Source organism: Cydia amplana, chromosome 1 (assembly GCF_948474715.1).
Source record: "Cydia amplana chromosome 1, ilCydAmpl1.1, whole genome shotgun sequence".
NCBI classification, from domain to species: domain Eukaryota; kingdom Metazoa; phylum Arthropoda; class Insecta; order Lepidoptera; family Tortricidae; genus Cydia; species Cydia amplana.
This window is the reverse complement of record NC_086069.1, coordinates 27,841,957-27,866,627: the sequence shown is the minus strand read 5'-3', so window position 1 is coordinate 27,866,627 and position 24,671 is coordinate 27,841,957. Positions and strand designations below refer to the sequence as shown.

At 36.9% G+C, this 24,671-nt stretch overlaps 1 protein-coding gene across 1 annotated transcript in view; it reads right to left on the bottom strand.

Annotated features, from left to right (window-relative positions):
• The window catches only part of LOC134652375 (hemicentin-2), a 144,597-nt gene that overhangs the window by 21,620 nt on the left and 98,306 nt on the right, over window positions 1–24,671 (bottom strand). Inside the window, exon 4 of the mRNA XM_063507553.1 lies at window positions 22,183–22,379. Within this exon, the coding sequence (XP_063363623.1) occupies window positions 22,183–22,379 (197 nt within the window). The remainder of the gene's footprint in view (window positions 1–22,182; window positions 22,380–24,671) is intronic.

Below are 24,671 nucleotides of genomic sequence, written 5' to 3'. Positions count from 1 at the left end.
GGTTAAATTTTGTTTCATAGAGCATCAAAAATGCTTACAATTTAACTGCCGACATTTTCTTCACAGGTTTTACAACTTTTACACAAGTCATCATCATCAACATTAGTATTTAGTACCTAATCATAAAGAACATCTTAACGCGCTTCAACTCGATGAGGTTGCGCTTGTTTTATAAAAAATAAAATGAACAAAATCGCAAAAGAAAATAGCGAATCACTTTACGGACTACCCTAATTCTATAGAGGATATATATTTACATAGAAATGGGCATACGTCCGGCCACTAAGTAGAATACACTTATTGCTTTTTGATTATTACTTTTGATAAGTAGGTACGTGTAAGTGCCTAATAATACCCGGCCATTTTAGTACTTCTTTTGTATTATATATTCCCATATTTTGTTATGTTTTATCATACGAGTACACTTATGTTAATACTAATAAGTTGTTTACTGTAGGTAAGTAGTTTCTTATACATATGTTACAAACCATTTTATATTCATTGGTTTTCTAGTGTTGTAGCGTCTCTTAAAAGAAAATACAATAGTTCATTTGAAGTTCCAGAGTAGTTATGTAATAAAAATTAACCTAGATTCGCTCTGAATTCCACGTCCCTGTAAATTTCTCCGAGAAAATTTGTTCAACGTTAAAATATTATAGTACATCACGGAAAAGTAGCCGCCAGCAAAATGAGTCCATAAATAAGCGTAGAGGATGCTTAAACTTATTATAATACACTTTTTATATTTTTAACTAAAAAGTGGTAGTGGTATTTATTCAGAGTAATATGGGGTAAGTAATCTCACGTTTACGGGCGTGTATTTTGAAATTACCGCGTTATGATAGCTATACATAGCTATTTTGCTCATATATTTTTTATATGTAAAACTTATTTTTCATAGTGCTAATACATATTGCTTTATATTATTCTGACGAGAAGATGCCTGAATCGCTACTAATACATGTTATAAATGAGAAAGTACCTAACTCTGTCTGTCCGTCTGTTACATTTTCATGCTTAAACCGTACCGCTTGAGATGAAATTTGGTATATATGTATACATTGTCTATATACACTGTCAACATTGCCAGATTAGATCTACTTGATGAGGAAATTATACGGACTTGAACGTCAAGCTTAGCCGTTTGACGTCATAAAGGTGTTGAAGAAAATTAAATTGACGACCTACTACTTAGGTATGTAAAATGTTCAGCATATGCGTGCTTGTTTAACACATTCAGTTCCGAAAACCCGACTATCGGGTATTTTATGATTTCGTTCCCAGGCCAAAAGACATCGATCGTAATGCTTTATATGACGAAATTTATGTGGCCAGCCCTAGTAGCACGGTCGCTATTTTATCGTTTATCACCATGCCTGTGACGTTCTAACAAGTATGTAAGTGCGAAAGTGACGGGCATAGTGATAGTCGATAAAAATGGAACCGTGCTGAGCCCGCTGGCGCGGATGTCTTGTTTGGCTTGGTGGCAATGAATGTGTTAATAGAATTTTTACCGACATTGTTCAAAGAGGGTCATAGAGTCTGTGCGGCTGCGGAAAGAAAAGAGTCGAGAATGTATGGGATCCAATACATTCTAAGACGTATAATCATTTTGAATATAGGGTATAGAATAGACTGTATAGAGTAATCTATTACATGACTCGTATGCGGTTTCATTTTTAGGGTTCCGTACCCAAAGGGTAAAAAACGGGACCCTATTACTAAGACTTCGCTGTCCGTCCGTCCGTCCGTCCGTCCGTCCGTCTGTCACCAGGCTGTATCTCATGAACCGCGATAGCTAGACAGTTGAAATTTTCACAAATGATGTATCTCTGTTGCCGCTATAACAACAAATACTAAAAATAAAATAAAATAAATATTTAAGGGGGGCTCCCATACAACAAACACGTTTTTTTTTGCTCTATTTTTTGTTGATGGTGCGGAACCCTCCGTGCGCGAGTCCGACTCGCACTTGGCCGGTTTTTAACTTTTTAATTTTATATAAATTAAACTTATTTAATAAACACTACTAAAGTATGTAAATACACATTTAATTTGTCGTTGCAATCATTAAATGGCACTTTCCGCAACATAGGAAAAATAAATATACGCTCATTCATTACGAATGCCTGGTAGTTTATCCCAATGGAAACTGGCATAAAATATTGAAAATTGTACCATATTTCTTTCCCCGCATAAAGCGCATACTTATACATCGTGTTCACTGCAGATTTTAATTATCGCTACCGATGGCTAATTAGAGAAGTGCCGTATAAAGTTTATCCAACAACTCTTATTCCGAGTTTATATTTCGCATTTTTTTATGATCGAATAACGTTAAAGTTTTTACCCAACTTACCTACCCAACTATAGGTAATCAGGTATTACAACTATGGTCCACAAGTTAAACACGTAATTAAGCATAATTAGCAATGTTCTATTTAGTTTCGTAAGCGTTTTTCTTCCATTTACTTATACAAATCGGCACTACTTTGAAAAAATCACGTATCGTATCTCACACTGCCACTCAAAGTTGAAAGGCAGTAACCACATTTTTCTATTGATTGACATTGACAGTTCTCAAGATATAAGTTTTTTTTTCTAAGTAGTATAAGGTAAACGTACTAGTGCTCGTGAAGGTCCCAGTAGGTACATGTCATTGTCAATAGAGGTGACAGCAGGGCGTCATCTATTGGGCATTGGCATGTAGAGCACATGGACGTTGACCTTATTTAGCTATAGAACCGCCGCCTCCGAAATACTTAGCTTTAGAACTAATTTAGTCAAAGAATAGTTCCACCTAAACGGAAATATTTGAGTTAATTTTGGAACATGGCTGGGAGCTTTTGGACTACCGTATAATGGGGTGAGTAGGTGCAAAACTGACATTCAAACCTCGATAACATTTTTACATGCAAACTGAATGGTGTATATGTATAATAAGTGTTCCGGACGTTTGTATTTTATTTAGTTTTTATTTTATTTTGGGTAGTTCCATTTCATAACTTAGACGATAAACAGGAAATCACACCTCACCCCGTAGTCCCTCGTATTTGGGGTGAGTTGGGTTTTCATACAAAGGTGATTTTGGAAGATAGTTGGATCGATTTTTTTTTATTACTATAGCTTCATTTTAAATTGGAATACATTATTTTTGTAGCAGTAGCCTTAAAAACCCATCTCACCCCCCTTTCATCCCTTCTCTCCCCATTCATAACCCAACTCTACCCGCGAACCCTACTCACCCCATTTTACGGTATAGGTAGTTGGATGATTTTAGTCACTATTCTGAGTGAGATTGTGATAGTAGGTAACTCAAAAAAGTCTAAATCTATGAGAAGCGGATGTTTAAGTTTTAATTTTAATAGCCAGTGTTTAAAAAACTTAACTCCTATGCGTTCAACGCATGTTTAAGTTTTGTCGGTCTACTACATACCACGGTGTAGATCAGAGAGTTAGTAATAACATTACGAAATAGAACGCAACGTCCGAGAATAATTACGATTATCTTGTTTATATGAATCGGGCATTGCTATTAGAGATGGGTTTAGGGCAATTTCCCGTTCCCATGTTTCTGGGAATAATTCCCAAACATAAGGAGCATGGTTCTTCGCGTTTGTATGGGAAAAATTAAAACTCTAGCCAGAAAACGAGTTTGACGTATTAAAACAAGAAAAAATCTGATTTTTATTAGTTATTGTTTTCACACTGTTTGAACATGTGATTTATAAGTTCAGAAGTAGAAAAACATCTTTATTTTTATAAAAAGAATCAGAATCATTATTTTAAACACAACCTACTAGAATATGTCGCAAGCTCTTGTTTTCCTATAATAGGCAATTGTCTCTTTCCAAAAACCGATGTCCAATATTAAACGTCGTGTACTTTTACTATTAAAGTATTTTTTGAAAATATTTATCTACCTATATTACACGCAAACAAGGCTTGAACTCATTTTTTTGCCAAGAAAAGCTTTTGAGACTTAAGGATTATTAATGAATTGTTTCCTTTTAAAAGAAATGGTTTCAAATTAATTAGTCATTATCCGTCACTTGGACATTTATCTGTTTAAGTAGAGACACAATTAAATAGGCGTTTTTATGTTTCATGAATAAGGAGGGAAAAGATAATAACACAATATAAAACGTAATTTTAGTGTTTTTCCCGAAAGTCCAGTACCATTACCACCAGTTTGGCACTGACATAAACACCATCGAGAACATAATTTACTTTCTATGCGTCTCGCTCGTACTCGCATATTAGTGCAAGCGAGATGTATAGAAAGTAAATTATGTTCTCGAAAGCGTTTATGTCAGTTTTGACACTGTCAATAATTCGTGGTACGGGCTCTGTACTGTCTATACAGCCGTAAGGTATACCGTAAAATGAATTTATATTAATATTTAAATATTAAACTTCTACTAATGTATTCAGTTGCATTTCGCTCGTACGTGTCCGTACATGTATTGGCGATTAGAGACGCACGATAACTAAGTAATATGTATCAAATATCATTCTGATGTCAGTGTACGAATTGGCCTGAAAAAAGGGGAAATGGGGAAAAGTTTCACATCACTATACAGTACAGAGCCATGTGGCGATCGGGCGGATGTTTCCGTGTGCTACATACACGCTCCGTACAATAATAAATCTGTAAATATACCCGCGGATCAAGCTTTGAGCATTTTACGGGTTATACTTATTAATGGATTGGTTCTTATATGTTTCGTAACAGGGAATTCTAGCTTTTATACAATACAGACAATGGTAAGCGGGGTTTGCAGCTACACGAGCGTGTCAAATTAAGATATGAGTGATATTTTGCTACCCGTGAAATCTACCTTAATCACTTTAGCCGTCTAGTATATTGATGGTTGGTGGGGGCGGGTTAGTAGGCAGTTAAAAAAATCGTTAAGTAGATTATGGATTTGGTTAGTTTCGTCCAACTTGATGCTATAATTGTCTTCCTTAATCTGACAATTATTTGTACGCATTTTCTTAACCCGTCAGATTTTAACTGACGGTTAGAATTTTGAAACACATTATCAGTCAGATTAAGAAATTTTTCTGTACCTTTTTCGGATAATCCGAGTATAAGAATCCAAAGAGTTCGAAGTACTAACACGAAAATACGAAAATCTTAAGATAAAATTTTGGAAGAATTTTGGGGACCGAACATACTTTATTAAATGGGAAACTTTGTACCGGCAAATTACAAAGTTTAAGAAATTGCGTATAAATATAAAATATATATTCCAATAGGTCACTTAGCTGTAATATTCTGTTTTTGACAGCGTAGTTAAGCAAAAACACTCTGTAATCAATGATTATTCTAACCCGCGAGGGTGCTACAGTATAGAGCAATATTTGGGCGACTGAGCCACTGTTCCCGCCTTGACCCTAGACCCTACCTTTCTCCCTTTGGATCATTTCCCCTGCAACTTTAAATAGAAACAACAAACAAACAGGAAGCCAATACCTGTCCGTCATTTATTATACACAACACAAGTTATTTATTTAAGGATAGTTGATGGGTATTTCATCAAGACAGCGAGCCCAACGTAATTTCCTTGACATGAACATTTGGAATTTTGGACTACCTATAAATTACTTTAAAATGAACAAAAACTCATTAAAACGAGGTGGATCGTGAAGTCACCGGTTTCGGTTCCCAGACTAAAGCCCCATTTACACAGCGCAATTTTCGATACATTGCTAACTACAAAATACAATGATCGACCAAATACTACAATGTAACTGGTAAATATATAAGCCCAGGGGGATGATACGGAGGGTTCTCGGGGGTGTAAAACAGAAGACCGTGTGTTCAGTACATAATAACAGTAGCGAATATACATCGCATGCAATTTCTTGATCCGTCTAAATGGGGTTTAACTTCATAGTAATAAGTCGTTTTGACGTTCCATAAATATACTAGAATATAAACTGAACTAGATATCATACACTAGACAAAATTTGTCCAAACTACAAAAAGCTACTAAAGAGTAGCTGATTTGACTGGTTAGTACTCGATCCTACTCTATTCAAAAATAACTATAATTTAGGAGTCCAAGTTTCTCCGAGGCTCAAATTTCCCCAGTCTCCCCTCCAACTTTAAATAAAAACGGCATACAAACAGGAAGCCAATTCTTGTCCGGTCATTTATTATATACAAGTTATTTATTTAAGCACAGTTGGGCATTTCATCAGGCAGAGTTGGACATCAATCATTTGTCCGCGTCTGCAGGATACAGAGCGAGATGTATTTTATCACGGGTTATTCGGGAATGCGTTGCGTTGGTGAAATTATATTGAACATGTATTTGAACCTATGTTGTACAAGAATAGAGGGGTTCAGAAGAAAGTGTACTTGCCATTTTTCCTTTTTTCGGTAAACTAACAACTTTTGGGATATTTCGACTCAGAATTACGAGGACTATATTGATTGAAACAATAAAAAAAGTGTCCCCAGATTTTCAAACAAGTTTTGGGTTGTGACGGTCCATACAAAAGATTTTAAATACCATAAAATAAGGGTTTTAAGAGTGACCCAGACGACCGTAACCATAGCAACGTATTATGTAAAGAAAAAGTGCATCCAGATACTAAAATTACAGCTCGATTTCGCCAATTTGTCCAACCGATCATTGTTGTTACAAAATTGTTACAAAAGCAGGATTAATAGACGATTTATCTAATCAACCTGTCACTTTAGCATCTAGGACATAAAGCCAAGCTTGTAATATCACTCGCCTGCTTGCCAATCTCTACGGCGTCTTAAACTACTAACATTGTAAGTTAATGTAGGTTCTCGGAGTTTTATAGTGATACGGACTACCAATTTCTATTTCAGTTAAGATAGATAAGATTGTATAATTTGTAAACTTTTTATTCAATTCAATTTATTTCAGGATTTTGCCATTTAGCTTGGTTAGTAAAACTATATAATATCTGGGAGACCGAGCTTTGCTCGGAAAACATATAAAAAGTCAAAAATGTATGTCAAGGTATAAGATTATATAATCATCAAATCAAATTTATATTATAACCTAGTGTTAGTATAAAATTTTAAAATGACAATGAATAACAAATTAATCAATATTTTATATTAAAGGAAAAAATGGAAAAAGTCTAAAAAAAATTGGAGCATCACTCGCAGACGTATCAGCTTGTTAAAAAATTAAATTAATAAATATTTGTAAGGGTAACATTCCATTTGTGACCGCAGCTGCACTACTGGTACTGAACGCGTCGCTGTTACTGTCAATTTCCATAGTAAAACTGACAGAAGTGCACCTGCGGTTGGAAATGGACTGTCACCTTAACTCACACATGCTAGCATGCCATAGGTACACTTGCATTCAGCAGACTTCAGTAAATTATACAGTTTAAGGAAAAAAAACACAAGAAGTGACATAGAGGCAGACAAGAGGCGGTCTTATCGCTAAGAGCGATCAAAAAGCAGTTACCTACGTTTCCTATTCCAAAAATACTCAGACATACATAAGTGTAAGGCCTGAGTGGACGCTCATGTTGGGCGTGCAGCGGGGCGGGGCGTGCGGCGTGCATGTTAAACAAATGCAAGCGTATAGGAGAGCGGCCTTAGTACACGCTGCTCAAATTACTTGTGAGCCCGACGCCACGCTGCACGCCCCGCCGAACGCTCCGCTTAGAGCGTCCTCTCAGGCCTTACACTAAGAGGTTATATTAATGATGAAATTCTATCAAATTTGATTGGCATTATAAAGTCATCAAATATAAGTTCCGAATAAAGCTACAGGTAGAGTATTGTGATCTCGCGATATCCTTCATCTGTCGTCGCGGCAACATAAATTACTTTGGGGGAGGGGGGAACGGTTGTTACCTGGATGCCCTTTCGCATCGTGACTACATTTTCATTACCTACACTCACTTTCCAACTTTAGCAGTTTGCTTTGTTTGTTTGTCAGAAGTAAACGGGCGAGTTTTTCAAAATAGTCTACCTACACTGAACACTGAAATACATGTTTGCATAACAATAACAAAATATTTTTCACCTCAGCAGCTCAAACAAGGGTACTTTGCTACTTAAAAACAGTGAGCAAAATACCATTTTGCTCATTTTGTCTCACTCAGTGAGCAAAATGCGATTACCTACCCTTGGTCGAGCTGCTGAGGTGAAAACTTAATTGTTGGTATATCTTAAGAAAACATGAGTAAATAGGTACTGATGAAGAAGGAATACATTTTTCGGGTTCTCTAATATGTTCTCACTGCTGAGGTGAAAAGTTTTGTGAACTACACGAGATCAAAGTTATTTACATCTCGTGCGCTTTTGAGTCCCTTACTACGCTCAAGATTCTAAGTATAGAATCTTTCGCTTGCACGGGACTCAAAATAAGCACTCGAAGAAATATGAAACTTTGATCTCTTGTTGTACAAATAACTATTGTTACTATTGTATAGTATGTCAAGCCTTCCAATCCGTCGGTATTTTTTAAAAATGGGGTCTCAGACCCTGGTCCTCGCCTGCTAGGAGGCCGTTAAAATAAATGAATATCGATATTTTTATACAAATAAAAAAATGGTCAACAAATGTCGTGTTCGTGTTAACCCTTTGACCGCCAAAGACGTCAATTGACGCGCACGCGTACAGCCCAAGATCAACCTTCGCGCATTCCAACAAGGTTCACGATGACGCGCCGAGCACTAGCAAATGGATATTTCGTGGTTCATTGTTGTAAAGGTCTCTCACATAATCCAGTTAAATTTAGGTACCCGACACAATGACCTCGTAAACGGAACCTACGGTAAATATGCATGGGATCTTGGTAATATATTTAGAATGTACTTACTCTCTATGTGAAATAGGTTTTACATAATTGAAGACGGGGCATGAGTGAATTCCTTGGCTGGATTATTTAGGTTTCGTAAAGGGAAGGTAATCGCAAAACCTTTTTAATCTACAGTTTTTAGGGTTCCGTAGCCAAATGGCAAAAAACGGAACCCTTATGGATTCGACATGTCTGTCTGTCTGTCTGTCCGTCTGTCCGTCCGTATGTCACAGCCACTTTTTTTCCGAAACTATAAGAACTATACTGTTGAATAATATATTGATCTAATAATTTACGATATTCGTTCGCGGATAAGGTGTCTTTATTACTACTAATGGGAAGTATGTATATTTTAATGGGTAGTATTTTAAATCCCTTTGGGTACCTTCTCAATATCAAGTGTCTAACAGCTATTGGGTATAATTATTAATTATTATAATAGGGATGATGACACATGTTGAATTTTATAACAAAATCTAGTAAAATAGATAGCAAATGTGCAATTAATCACAATATTGTGGAAATAAATAAAAAATATGGAAATAATACAAAAATCAGCACCTGAAAGTTTCAAAATTAAAGTTTTTTTTTATACTTCTAAAAACTAAATAAGTAAGCATACCATTCGATTCCTCACATTTTACCCAAAAAAAGATTGTATAGCAACTATATACATAAACGCAATATTTCACCGACAAAAACGCAATTTTCTTGGTTTGTTCATACTTCAAGATGCGCTCACAGAGACCTTGACGTCACGTTCATATGTCAATTTGTTCGGGGCGTTTCGCGAGTGAAGTACGACTGTCGGACTTTGACTATCATTTCTGACTTTTCTATTGCTTTAATGCAATGGGTCCCATATAGACATTTGATCCTAAAAACAAACCTGATTGATTGATACCATAAATTAAAATTTGTCATGTAACCTATTAACGCCAGCCAACGTGACTTCAATATTAGCTAAAATTATGACCTCTCAGCTTGTTATGTTTCAGCTACCAAAAAAGACGATATAATGTGTACATACAGGGTAAAATGAGAGGCGGGGTCGGAAAGAGCAAAAAGCTACCACACGAAGTGTAGTACCTTGTACAGAATGTACAGTTAATGATGTTACCTAACGATTAATTGAAATTTATTTTATTTATTTGTTGTGTTTTACTTTTTGTGCAGTACTGTTTTGCTGCAAATTCTTCTTTTATAAATAAACTAAAAGTACTTTTTAGTACAAAAACTATATTTTGGGAATTTTTGGTAATACATACTTTATAAAAAAAAAAGTGTTACTGACAGCATTTTTTCTGACAATCTTGACCCATGGGACAGAGCAACAGAAAAACACAAGTTGATTTACCATTTCTACGATAAATTTTATCAATTATCCGCTAATCTGTACTTAATTCAGACAAATATTATTCTCCGAATACGCAATGCAGTATTGACAGGCACTAATGGAAATTAGCACGGGGATTTGCCTAAGTCGGCCCAAACCGCTCGGCTTACCCTTAATGCCGGAAGGATTTCACTTGAACCCTGAATTTACTAAGACAATATGCACACACAGGCCACGATTCATGAGCACGATCAATCTATCAATATTAACTGTGACACATCTCACAGGCTTAATCTTAAAGGGATAGTGGAAGACCGCTTCTTCATACAAAGTTGTTTCCATCTTCCTCCCTGGATATTGATTACTGATTTTTACACTATTTAGTTATTTATTTAATCTATATTGCACAAAAGAAAACCTTACAGTACAAAAGGCGGACTTAATGGCATTAAGCGTTCTCTACTAGTCAACCTTAAGGCAAAGCAGAGAGATTTTGTATACATGTACCTATATATTAACCATATCTATGTCTCTTCGTAATTTTGTTTGTATATTTTAGTTACTATAAAAGTTATCTATTTAAAATATCATATGTAATGTGTTTTTCTCTTCTATTTTAACGATCGAACGAAGGGGCATAGCAATAATATATACTATCTATTTATGGTAAATATACATTAAATTGTATAAAATTATTTTTCATAATGTCAATATAAAGATCTTTAAACCTAATATCCAGGGTGGAAAATGTGTACTACGTTAACGAAGAATAAGTCTTCCCCTTTCCTCTTAAAGGTGACAGGCGGTTTGCGACCGCAACAGCGTTACTGCTCAAGCGTGGACGCGGGTGATGTCACTGTCAATCTCCTTGATAAAATTAGTGAAGATTGAACTTATTCGCGACAGCAATGCAGCAGCGACAGTAGCTTGCAGATATTGCTTATATTGGATTTTGTATAAATGTTCTTCGGCATCTTTTTTTAACACATTCACTGCCAATAACACGCTAGGCTTGTTGTGTTAAAAAGTGTTAATTTTACGGTTTGTGGTCACCACCGAATGCAATCCGCTTTTTATTTGCAAGAGGAAATCAAAAGTTGGTTAGCAGTGCAAGTTGAGTGAATAAAAAAAAATCTGATACCATACCATTTCATCATATTAAAATTTGAGCCCTAACTAAAACGTCACCCTGTAGTCACCGCGCTGGTCCAGTGTGTGTAATTAATTAATTAATTAATTAATGAAAAATGACGTGCTTCGTTTCGTGTAGCTACACACTAATTAGCAAGCGCCAACAATTCATCTTTAACGTTAAGATTCCCATTTTGTAATTTTACCATGTTTAATACTTACTAGGGTGACTGCTACAGTTATTGGCCACTACACAGTAATTGGCCTTTCCTAACAAATCAGAAAGAAACAAGCCAATTAAAACGTTATTGTTAAGAGCGGTCAATTACTTAATGAAGGGGCCAATACTCGTAACTATAGCAGTCACCCTATTACGTCGGAGGCAAACGATCTTGTATACGTGAATACTAAGCGATTACCATAGCCTAGAGATGCTTACAACTTCAGTATATGCTCGTATACATGAGGGCTTTATTAATATAACTTCAAAAATGTGTTCTTTAAGTATGCCTAAAGGGCTCACATGTCAATACTGAAGAATACAAAGCAAAATGTATACAACAGCCAATACTTGAGTAAATATTTACAATAATCTTAAAATAAATAATTACTACAATGTAACAGACATGTATAGTCTCTTATGGTAGAATTTTGAGTTACCTAGAGTTAGATTCTCGGTATTGTGCAACGAAATAATTTAGGTCACAAAGGTTTTGCCGTGCCGCGAGTAATCTCATTACCTGTTGCATTTCATAGGCTTCCTAGTACCGCATACAGAAACGAGATTTCCATTCCATTATTAGATAGATACTCGTAATGATCATTATTAGATATACATATCTTAATGAATTTAGAATGCGTGGACCTTAACGATTTAGTATTATTTACCGGGCCTTAATAAAGCGACGGTAAATCCCAGGGCTTTGTATCGGCTTCTCGAAAGTTCGCGACAAAGTCAACAGGGAACGAGTTAGAATAATTAGAACTTATAATAGGCTTGCCATTATTGGTAAAATACAAACAAATTAGCTACTTAACTCGGGTAAGTTACTTGCCTAACTGTCAAATCAGATAAAGGTCTTATTACGTAGTGACCCTGCTTATAAAGTTGAAGGTTCTGGGTTTGAATCCCTGTATTTAAAGACATTTATTTGTGTGCAGATACGTACTTGTTAAGGATTACTTTGTATCTTTAAAATCTGCACGTATTATATTCAAGTAGGTATATCGTCGTCTAGTGCAGATAACACGGGCCTTATTGTGTGCGAGTGTTACAGGCCCCACCCCGTATACAGTAGTAGTAAACTCTTTATTGTACAACAACAAGAAGGCGAACTTATACCTTAAAGGGATTTCTTCCAGTTAACCTTTGAGTATATACCTTTGGTATGCACATAAACACCGGACACGTAAGGGCCCGGCCACATGTCAGCGGTGCGGCGCCGCCGCCGCCGCGCGGCGCGGCACCGCAGAAATCTGCGGCGACGCCCGCCGCAACGCAAAATTTTGCGGTGCCGCGCTGCGGCGCCGCAAAGCGGTGCGCGGCGCCGCGCGCGGTGCCGCAAAGCGGTGAGTTTCGCCGCGCGCGGTGCCGCAAAGCGGTGAGTTTCGCCGCGCGCGGTGCCGCCAAGCGGCGTGCGGCGCCGCGTACGATGTCAAGCTGCATAGTAAAGAATAAAATTCGACTACCAGTTGTTTAATCAGACATGGATCCCTTCACACGTGTTCTGCTCTTGCTGTTGTTATAGCGATAGCGGTTCGCCAAAAAACGCTGCACATGGTGTTAAAGGTATGAAAATCGGTACGATTGAGCTTTAGGACATTTGAAACAATTTGACCCGAAGCACCAACAAATAAAAAAAACGAGAGGAGTTATGACGTCATCTTTTTTTTTGTATGAAATTTAAAAAAAAATTGTTTAGAAACCTATCGTGTGTAGTATTAAACGAAAGGGCTTTCTGAGCCGATTCCAAAAATATATCACATCATTACATTTGAGTCATTTTTTTTTAATTATAATAAAAATATTTTTCAAAACATACCAAGTTTGGGTTTCTCCAGATACAATACCGTTAAATTTTTTTTTTTGTTAAATATACCTCAAATTATACCTAATATCCTCATATCTAATTCTAATAAAGCAATTTTGAAAATATTTACATTTAGTATATTTGTTTTAATTTTTTCTACTCCCGTATCTTTATTTGTCATTTAAAAGGTCATCATACACACACCTTTAAACCCCTATGTTATAGTTGTCAAGACAAGTCTTTAGTCTATTCCCCAAAAAAGTATTTGTGCATACACGCAGTATCTTTTTGGTACTTTTACGATACTTCGTGTAATCACCACTTAAAAAATATTGTATGAAATACATTGTTGCAAACCTAATTTTAATTGATTGATGAGTACTAAGTGCATTGCTGCCAATTTACAAAATATTCGTTAGGTTCTATAGTAGAAACAATAAAATTCCTTCAGAAGTCAGAAACGCGCATGTGACACCCGTAATATAGCAAGATCCATAGACTACGAACACCGCTTAGCGTTGCTTGTTAGTCTCCATAGGCTACTGTGGCCAAAATCGAGAAAAAAAAAACTATCCAAAATTGTAATTTAACTAAGAGCAAGTACCAGGGCCTCATGAGTTACTAGAAGGTGTCGCTGACCATCCGGCCGTGGGGCGCGGGGCGCGGTGGCCGAGTCGCGTATCTTAGCTGTAGGTATACTTTTGGTTTGTTTACCTACATATATGTCCTATATAATTTCCACTTGTTTAAAGTATTATTTTTTTTGAATGAAAAATATTTGTTAAATTTACAATTTTTTTTTCAAAGTAAGTAAGTGCTTGGTCGTAGAAAAAGTATTGTATGCAACGTTGTTTAACTGAGTCAAAAAATACTCGTGGCGTCTTTATTAACAATTTTCGGCTTCGCCTCAAATTGTTACTCACGCCACTCGTCTTTTTTGACCCCTCTTAAACAACGGTTGCATAAAATACTATTTCAATTTTACAAAGTGTAATAATACCCCTGCCGAATTATACTCATAATGTCATTCGGGTAAAATAAGAGTATTGAAACTTGGTTTACATGTTCCTTTGGTAATATCTAAGCTTTAAGTAAGAAAAAGTTCTCATAAGTGGGGGGTGGAGAACTCGGGGAAAGGGGGGGGGGGGGGTTAAAGGTGAGATTTTTCAGTTAATTCTTACATAAATAATTTTTACTACGACTTATAGATTCCGAGATATAAGCGACTTTCTGGAAAAACCGTTATACTTATATTAATTTTATGCTTTCTATTTAAATATTTAATTGAGAGATTCATAGATCACACTTTGTAAAATTGAAAAATTTAAAAAAAAGTACTTGATGAAATTATTTTCAAAATTGCTTTCTTAGGGTTAGATACCTAATATCCTAATAGGATAATAGGAATAATAGGATATTAGGTATAATTTGAGGTATATTTTACAAAAAAATATTGAACGGTATTGTATCTGGAGAAGCCCAAACTTGGTATGTTTTGAAAATTATTTTTATTATAATTAAAAAAAACCGGCCAAGTGCGAGTCGGACTCGCGTTCCAAGGGTTCAGCACAATACACAATTTTTAACAATATGTTTTTTTTAATGAAAAGTCAGTAAAATGTCTTTAAAAAACCCGTAGGGGTCGGATCAAAAACTAAGTACTTAAGTCCGACTCACGCTTGACTGCATATTTCTAATAGGTTTTCCTGTCATTTATAGGTAAAGAACTATTTAGTGTATTTTTTCAATATTTTAGACCCAGTACCTAGTTTCAGAGATAAAGAGGGGGAAAGGGTCATTTTTTTTTCTATTTTCTTGAATAACTGCTAAACTATTTATCTTAAAATGATCATTCCAAATTTTAATTAATAATTAAATTAATAAACTTTACTTTGAAACACTTTTAGGTACAGAAATTTACAAACTTTTCTCAAAATGAGCTCTTTCATTTGATATGTAACACGATATCTTAGTTTGAAAAACTTTATTTTTTAATTTGCTTTTTTACCCCCCAAAAGTGGCCTACATATTTAAAATTCATTTGTTTACGTTACATATATGTCCGTCTTTGGATCACAAACTTACATATGTGTGCCAAATTTCAACTTATTGAAAAGTGAGTAAAATGTCTTTAAAAAACCCGTAGGGGTCGGATCAAAAACTAGTACTTAAGTCCGACTCACGCTTGACTGCACATTTCTAATAGGTTTTCCTGTCATCTATAGGTTAAGAACTATATAGTGTATTTTTTTCATTATTTTAGACCTAGTAGTTTCAGAGATAAAGGGGGGGGAATGGCCATTTTTTGCCTATTTTCTTGAATAACTGCTATTTATCTTAAAATTATAAAAAAATATATATTTGAGATTCTCAAAATGAGCTCTTTCATTTAATATGTAACACGATATAGTTTGAAAAACTTTATTTTTAAATTTCTCTTTTACCCCCCAAAAGTGGCCTTCATATTTAAAATTCATTTATTTACGTTACATGTTCGTCTTTGGGTCACAAACTTACATATGTGTGCCAAATTTCAACTTTATTGGTCCAGTAGTTTCGGAGAAAATAGGCTGTGACAGACGGACGGACAGACAGACGCACGAGTGATCCTATAAGGGTTCCGTTTTTTCCTTTTGAGGTACGGAACCCTAAAAAAAATGACTGAAATGTAATGATATGATATTTTTGGAATCGGCTCAGAAAGCCCTTTCGTTTAATACCACACACGATAGGTTTCAAAACACTTTTTTTTAAATTCCATACAAAAAAGCGGCCAAGTGCGAGTCGGACTCGCCCATGAAGGGTTCCGTATTTAGGCGATTTATGGCGTATTAAAAAAAACTACTTACTAGATCTCGTTCAAACCAATTTTCGGTGGAAGTTTACATGGTAATGTGCATCATCTATTTTTTTTAGTTTTATCATTCTCTTATTTTAGAAGTTACAGGGGGGGGGGACACACATTTTACCACTTTGGAAGTGTCTCTCGCGCAAACTATTCAGTTTAGAAAAAAATGATATTAGAAACCTCAATATCATTTTTGAAGACCTATCCATATACCCCACACGTATGGGTTTGATGAAAAAAAAAATTTTGAGTTTCCCTTCGAAGTATGGGGAACCCCAAAAATTTATTGTTTTTTTTTCTATTTTTGTGTGAAAATCTTAATGCGGTTCACAGAATACATCTACTTACCAAGTTTCAACAGTAGGTATAGTTCTTACAGTTTCGGAGAAAAGTGGCTGTGACATACGGACGGACAGACGGACAGACGGACAGACAGACAGACAGACATGACGAATCTATAAGGGTTCCGTTTTTTGCCATTTGGCTACGGAATCCGAAAAAGATAACTCATCTCATTTTTTTTTAATGGTGCTTCGGGTCAAATTGTTTCAAATATCCTAAAGATCAATCGTACCGATTTTCATACCTTTAACATCATTTGCAGCATTTTACTGAATTTCTCGGTGTACTGCCAGCGCTATTAAGAAGGCGCAGAAATAAAAAAACAATTGAAAAGAAAATTTTGGCTGAACCCATATCTTCGTATAATGAATGAAGATGCAAATCATTTCAAAAGAAAATACGGGCGCGGCACCGCAGAAATCTGCGGCGCCGCACGCCGCTCGGCGGCACCGCGCGCGGCGAAATTCACCGCTTTGCGGCACCGCGCGCGGCGCCGCGCACCGCTTTGCGGCGCCGCAGCGCGGCACCGCAAAATTTTGCGTTGCGGCGGGCGTCGCCGCAGAGCGGTTTGCGGCGCCGCAGATTTCTGCGGTGCCGCGCCGCGCGGCGGCGGCGGCGCCGCACCGCGTACATGTGGCCGGGCCCTAACCCACGAACATCGTTAACCAACTTTTAATCCGGATCTCGAAGTTGGAATGGTTTCCCTCTAATTGATAAAACTTCGCACATACGAGGGGTATTCAAAATATTCTCGGTATGAGAATGAAAACAAACAAGTACGAAAAGTTTGATATTTTTATTTTTCAATATACTCCCCCCCCCTATGTTCATACACTTAAAAGATCGATCAATTATTTTTTTTAATCCCTCGTAAAAATATTTTTTATCTTTCGTGTAAAAATGCTCCTCCACTGCCGCCTTCAATGCTTCATCGTCAGAAAATTTATTTCCACGCAGATCCTTTTTAAGATTGGGGAGCAAAAAGAAGTCGCTGGGGGCTAAGTCCGGACTATACGGTGGGTGAGTAACAGTTTTAAACCCACGTTCAACAATAGCTGCCTTCGCAATATGAGCAGTATGGACGGGGGCGTTGTCATGCAGAAGCAGAATACCTTTGGTTAACTTTCCTCGCCTCTTTTCTTTAATTACATCCTTTAATTGACGTAGAATGTTAGCGTAGTACTGTCCTGTGATATTTACACCTTTTTCTTTATAATCGATTAGTAATACTCCTTCACAATCCCAAAATATCGTGGCCATGACCTTGCCAGCTGAAGGGATGACCTTCAACTTCTTGGGATGAGCTGAACCCTTAATGTGCCACTGCATGGACTCTTGTTTACTCTCTGGGTCATAATGATGAACCCAGGTTTCATCTCCAGTAACTATTCTTTGCAGCACCTCATCAGGATTTTCACCGCACAGGTCAATAAAATCGGAACAACAAGCTACACGCATGTCTTTTTGAAGCCGAGTCAGCATTCGCGGAACCCATCTTGCACTTACTTTTGACATATTAAGATGGTCATGTATAATATCATGTACGGTACCAATAGAGAGATTGGTTACTTGTGCTATAGATTTTACCTTCACTCGACCATCTTCCAATATAAGTTTTTCCACTTTATCAATATTTTCTTGTGAAGTAGCTACTACAGGCCGGCCAGGTCTAGGGTCATCTTCAATACTCTCCCTTCCGCGTTTAAACTCGCTTGACCACTTTTGAATGGTAGATAAAGAAGGAGCAGACTCACGGTAAACACAATCCATTTCCTCTTTTATGGTTTTTTGATTTTTACCCTGTTTTGTCAAGAATTTTATCACGCATCGATGTTCTAATTTAGTTAACATTGTCAATTCGCACAGGATGTTCATGTTTGTTCAGCAATTGCAGAAAAACAAAAGACTATCTCGGTTCGAATTATACTTTTTTTTAATGTCAATGAATAAACCTTAGCGGCCAGTAACGAAAGAAATTTTAGAAGAGGTCGTAAGATATCAATACCGAGAATATTTTGAACGCCCCTCGTACTAAACGACTTCTTTTGAACTGGATTAAACTTTCGTTAAGTGCTTAAATGATTAGGCGTTTAGTAGTAACTTTAAGGCTTGGGTGTTTAAGTGGGAAAAGTGTTTGAGTATTCCTTGCTCAAATTCTGTTTAGGAACTATATGTATAAGACTAAAGGGGACGTCACGCTTTTCTTTACAAACGTAGTCCCCATTTTCCTCTTTGATAAACGCTCGATTTATTTTATATGTTCACACATTTAACCACTTGCCTAATGAAATTAAAATACTTGAACAACCGGACTTCGACCAATTATAAAAATACGACTGTGCTACCGCCGCAGGCTCCGATCTGTGACAATTATCTCTCAGATACCCAGTAGCCTTACCACTACTGCCTCAGCAGTGTCAAACTGACATATTCGATAACGTCTGCGTAACTTACTTTCTATACATCTCGCTCGCACTAATATGCGAGTACGAGTGAGATGCATAGAAAGCAAAGTACATGATGTCGTCCTAAAGTCAGCCCTTCTTATGCGTGTAAGTAGGTACGAAGCAATGAATAGTGCTAGAAACAGCAATCCCAGAGCGCAGCCGGCAGCCATGAAGGAAATGTAAAGTCTCCGCAAATAACCTCAATCAGCCGCTGGTGCCCCCCCCCCCCCCCCTCCCCGTGCAAGGACATGAGCCTGCTTCTTGTTCGTATCGCTAGCGAGATAGTAACTTAAGACAACCAATGTAATGTGGCATCTCAAGACGTTCATATGGTACATCAAGCTTAAATTAACACACTGCCAGCGACTCGCTAGGGGAGTTCACTGTTCGTAGGCGCTTTTCGCTACATACGATTTTTCCCGTGTTATCGGGTACGCTCGTAGCGCGTAGCTCGCGCTTGCACTGTGGCAATGTGTTAATCGGAAACGTGCATTGGGATTGCTTTTAACGAGGCATTATTCACGTCATGAAATTAAATCAATGAATATAATCCTATTTATACAAACACAGTAAAAATATCGTTAGCGCGATGCAGACATCGCTACATAAGTTTCAGCGACATCTACCCACACATTTGACAAAATTTTCAGTATGGACGCAAACATACTGGTTCTTCCGAGCGGTGGTTTCGCGCGATCAGAATTACACTACAAACTTGCACTGTAAAATGAAAACAAGAATCGTGAAAGGGCTTTAAAACGTGCTTTGTTCTACTTCCGAGTTTCTGCCATATAGCCCATATAATTAACTTAGCTTGGCTGCGTAATTAATATTCATTCGGACAAGATACGTGTTTAGCCGATCATGAATTACCTTGAAATATTGTGTAAAAATGTCCATTAATATTTATTTATTATTTATTTATATAACAAAATCCTTCGCTGATTTACTTTTGTGTGATGTTGTAAGCTTTGCATAAATATAATTCAGTATATACTCGTCCCACTGCTGGGCAAGGTCTCATCTCGTAAGTCCCCCGCTGGCCCAAAGTGAATTTACCAGTCGCTTTTCGGTGAAGGAAAACATCGTTAGGAAGCCGGACTATAACCTAATAAGGCCTAGTTTCCCCTCTGGGTTGGAAGGTCAGATGGCAGTCTCTTTCGTAAAAAAATAAGGCCCACGTCGATTATTGGGATTCGTTGTCAAGCTCCCCAGGCCCCCATGAGCCGTGGCAAAATGCCGGGATAACGCGAGGAAGATGATGGTGTGGTGGGCTATTGTAGTATAAATTGGTGTGAAATACAACTCGGTTGTGCTGCTCGAACCGTAGCAATTTACAAGTAAAATCGCCCCTATGTGTGGTAACCTCGTGCTTGTAAACGCTTCCTAATGCGGTGTCTGTCTGTTGGCAGGTAGTCTGTATCGCGAACACAATTTAGCTAAAATGATAGACGGTGTAAAATATAAGATGGATTAGGAAACAACATGGCGTAAAAGCTTAGCTTAATTAGGTATTATAGGTATAGGTACAACATACTTAATGTGTGATTAAAAAACAAACTAAAGCTCAAGAAATTATTAGGTATGACTTCACTAAAACTTTTGAAATTCTTTTCTATAAGGTTTATAAATTTATCAAAGTCGGTAAACAAACAATTTATGATATCGATGATACGGTAAGCGTAGCCTAAGTACCTACGCTAAGTCCCGAGATGTCAGAAGAACTTTTCCCTTTCTTTTCTTTCAACAAGCTTGTAGTAAACTAATCATAATTTAATTTTCAAATTTGTATATTTAAATTTAAATTAGGCTAGATCACCCAGGTCCGATCCCTGTGGGAGGGTTCCCATAAGGCTGGCTGCGTTCCGTTCCCATTTTTATTTATTTTTTAGGTATTCGTTTTAGTTTTGTAGGTAGTTTTAATTTTAGGTTACTTTTTATTGTAAGTTTAGTTTATTAATAAAATCTAAATTAAATCTTAATAATTTGTGTAAAAATAATAACAATTGAATTCAACATAATAAGTAGGTACCTTGATGAATAGTATAAGTACATAAATTGTTCTTTGAGACGATCTTAATTACGCTACGGCAAGAAATGGCATATTTTCCGAGGCAATGTACAGAATTCGAGGCCCGCAGGCTTCATAAAAACTTTCATAACGCCATTCTTAACGCCGCGAGCGGTTGTTGAATAACTCGAAATGAGATTTAATTATTTATAGAAAAAGGGTATCTAGTTGTAAAGTTTTGACCGAATTAATAATTCATTATCTTCTTCTAATTAAGTATTTTAATATAAGTTCAGGGCACGCCGTAGGCAACTACGTGATTGAGATAAATGTAGGACGTAGGTAATATTTATACCTAGTACCTACATCATTGTCTAGCCTGCTCCGCGCTCCGCATAGGTATCGCGTATTTTAAGATGTAGACGCTACTGCCATAAACTACACAAATATTGAATATTTTAGATAGAAATCGACCTTACTGACAACCGACTACGTATTTTAGCTTAGTTTAAACTGTCACAAATGGTTTACGAAGTTGGAGCAGAATTAGCCAGTGGGCAAAGTAGGCACATTTTACTGTTACAGTCGATTCGAAAAAAACTTTTGTAAAATGTATTTATTTAGGTATCTATTTATCTTCCAGGATGTCAGTGCCGCACCGAGCTGCAGCAAACAGTGCCCGAGTTAAAAACTTTTACTCTGCCGAGTAACCGCGGCAAAATAAAGTAAAAATGTTGATGGAAAACTTTACACGAGGCAGGTGAAATTGAACCGTATCTCGATGTAAATAGAGTTGATTACGAACTGGTTAACCTTAAATATGGCGGCTGTCATTGTCATTATACTTATAGAGAACTGTCAAAACTATAAGCGCCACTTGCACCATTGCAACCCGGGGTTAACCCGCGAAACCGTTAACCCAGTGTCAATTGTATTGGTATGGTAACCACGGCAACTCCAGGTTTAGCCGGTTAACCCCGGGTTAGTGGGATGGTGCAAGTGGGGCTAGTAAATTCAAGTCTCAAAGCAAGTATACTATAGAGTTACCACATGCGTGCGCCCGCGGGACCTAGGAATGCTACGAAATTAAAAACAAGTTTTAACATTCCTCACAACATACCACAAAGAACCAACGTAATTTAGTCGGGTTCATTGTTGCCCACCAAGCTCTGGGGGTCGCGTCGCGAACGTACTCTAATATAAACCTTATTTGTATGTACTTACAGTTGACACTAAGCTGAACAGTAGCATCCAGCTGCTGGCCTTCCGGCATAGCGCGGTTCCAGACAACGCAACGGAACACAGCATCGTCGTCGTCTCTTGTCGGTGTGAGTGTTAGTGTCGCTATGGTAGGCTCGGCACGTGTGCGTGCGTGTGTCATGTTTGCTTCAAGCGGGTAGGTTGATCCGTCGCGGTACCATCTGTGGAAATAAATTCGTTGTTATAGTCCGTAGATTTGAAACAACATAAAATAATGATACAAGTGGGGGGGAAGCCTTTGTTTAGCAGTATCATAGGCCCTCATTATGAATAACGTGACATTTATAGATATAGAGCAAGGAGAATTAGAGATTGCCGGCCGCGTTATAGAATAAAGGGATTGCCAGCCTCGTATTCCAGACTGTCCTCTTTTTACTCGGCCGTCCCACTTCCCAACTTCTAGAGTAAAAATAATTCACCAGAATCTCATTATACATTTCATGACTAGAACCCTGTGTCTGTACTCTTAAATTATATATTGCATCGTATTTTATTCCTCATCTTATTTGCATCCGGGATATATCTAGGTCCTAGGTCTCCCTAGACGTGTAAATAGCATATAAGTTACGTCTCCGAGCAAAGCTAGCAGTCTTATTTCCGGGTTTAAGTGTCAAATAAAACATGAAGAGTGCAGGATGTTGCGAGATGGAAATGCAGAAGGTAATGCACTCCGGTGTGCGAGCGAGACATCGCTTAAGGTCAGTACAGCTACAGTCGCCATCAGATATATAGGAGCGGCCAAGGTGTTCACAAATATCTGAACGAGATATGTATCTATTATGTTAAAACTATTAGAACAGATATTAGGTACTTTTGAACGCGATCTCTTAGAATACCTATATACTAATATACTATCCCCTTTTTGGAAAATTATTCCAGGGTGGCAGATACATTTGGCGCGTTGTTTCATCCGTTACTATTGATGCCGATTGTACTAGAAACGAGTTTCCTACATTTATTTATTGGGAAGAGATAAGTAAACTTTTAAAAGATTGATAGCACAGACCAGAGGGCTGCCAGTTTTCTCTCGCAGCGCATCAGTCTTACAGTATTTGCAGTACAGCGAGGGAATGATGCCAACTTCTTTGGTACGACCCCGTGGGGGGGCATTGAAGATTTAAGTTAAAATTAGTTTTAATGTTATAGGTAAGTATTTTAGTGAACAGTTTTTATAGGTATGAGTTGTGTTGTAATTTGTTTTCCTGTTTCTTGAACACACAGTTTGTAAAACAAATATGATAACCACTGTTTCAGGTTTTATTGAAATAGTGACTACAATAGTAGATTGTGTCACAAGGGAGCAACATGACATATTTACGGCGAGGGCGGACGTTGAATTCTAAGCGTAGTGAGGGATTCAAGTGTAAACGCCCAAGCTGGATATAATTTTGCTACCATAACATACATAAGTGCTTTGCAATTATTATGTTTTAAAATATTATTAAGGTAAAAAATAGTATGCAAAAATAATAAAAATATTGTCCTAAAACAGAATAGTGCCTCTTTGATCCCTTTTCACTTTTCTTCCCTGCTAGAAGAAAAGCACTGCCACTTTGGGGATTCTAGCAGGGAAGAAAACGGTCCTTTTCCGAATAGGTGATGTGAAAACGTTTATTTTGCAACTATAGAACGGAGTAAGAAAAATAATTTGTAATAAAGATACCACGCAAAATGTTCAAAAAGTCTTTGCACGGAAAAGCGATTTCTTTTCCAACAATTCATACGATTTATAAAGAAATGACACATTTGAAATGGAACTAAATTTACTTGGAACTAATAAAGAAGTGCAGTCTTGAGAAATAAGCGTAAGTACGAGTACGAATGAGTAATTTCAACGTAGGTAGGTACTTACTTATTCGATTTTGTTTATGTTTCTTCAATTTCTTTGATATTTTAACACAGAGAGATAAGTTCTTTTCAACTTAAAAATGAACGTACATTGTGAAAATTATAACAGAGAGATTGCTTAGTTAGATAATAAATAATTTGAAACGAAAATTATTTAGAATACGGTCTATTACACCTTACACCGTTTGTAAATGAAAAAAAAACTATTGCCCTTAAAAATAAATTTTTGTCTAAAAAATACGCTCTTTTGTTACTTATTGCAAAAACGGAATCCTAATAGTTTCGTCATGTCCGTCCATAATAAATGTTGTACCGTAAAATGGGGTGAGTAGGGTCAAAACTGAAATTCAAACCTCAATAACATTTTATTTTTACATATGAAAACTGAATGGTGTATATAATAAGTGTTCCGGACGTTTGTATTTTAGTTTCTATTTTATTTTGGGTAGTTCCATTTCATAACTTTGACGATAAAGAGGAAAACCCACCTCACCCCGTAGTGCCTCGTATTTGGGGTGAGAGGGGTTTTCATACAAAGGTGATTTTGGAAGATTGTTGGATCGATATTTTATTATTATGCGTATTACTATAGCTCCATTTTAAAT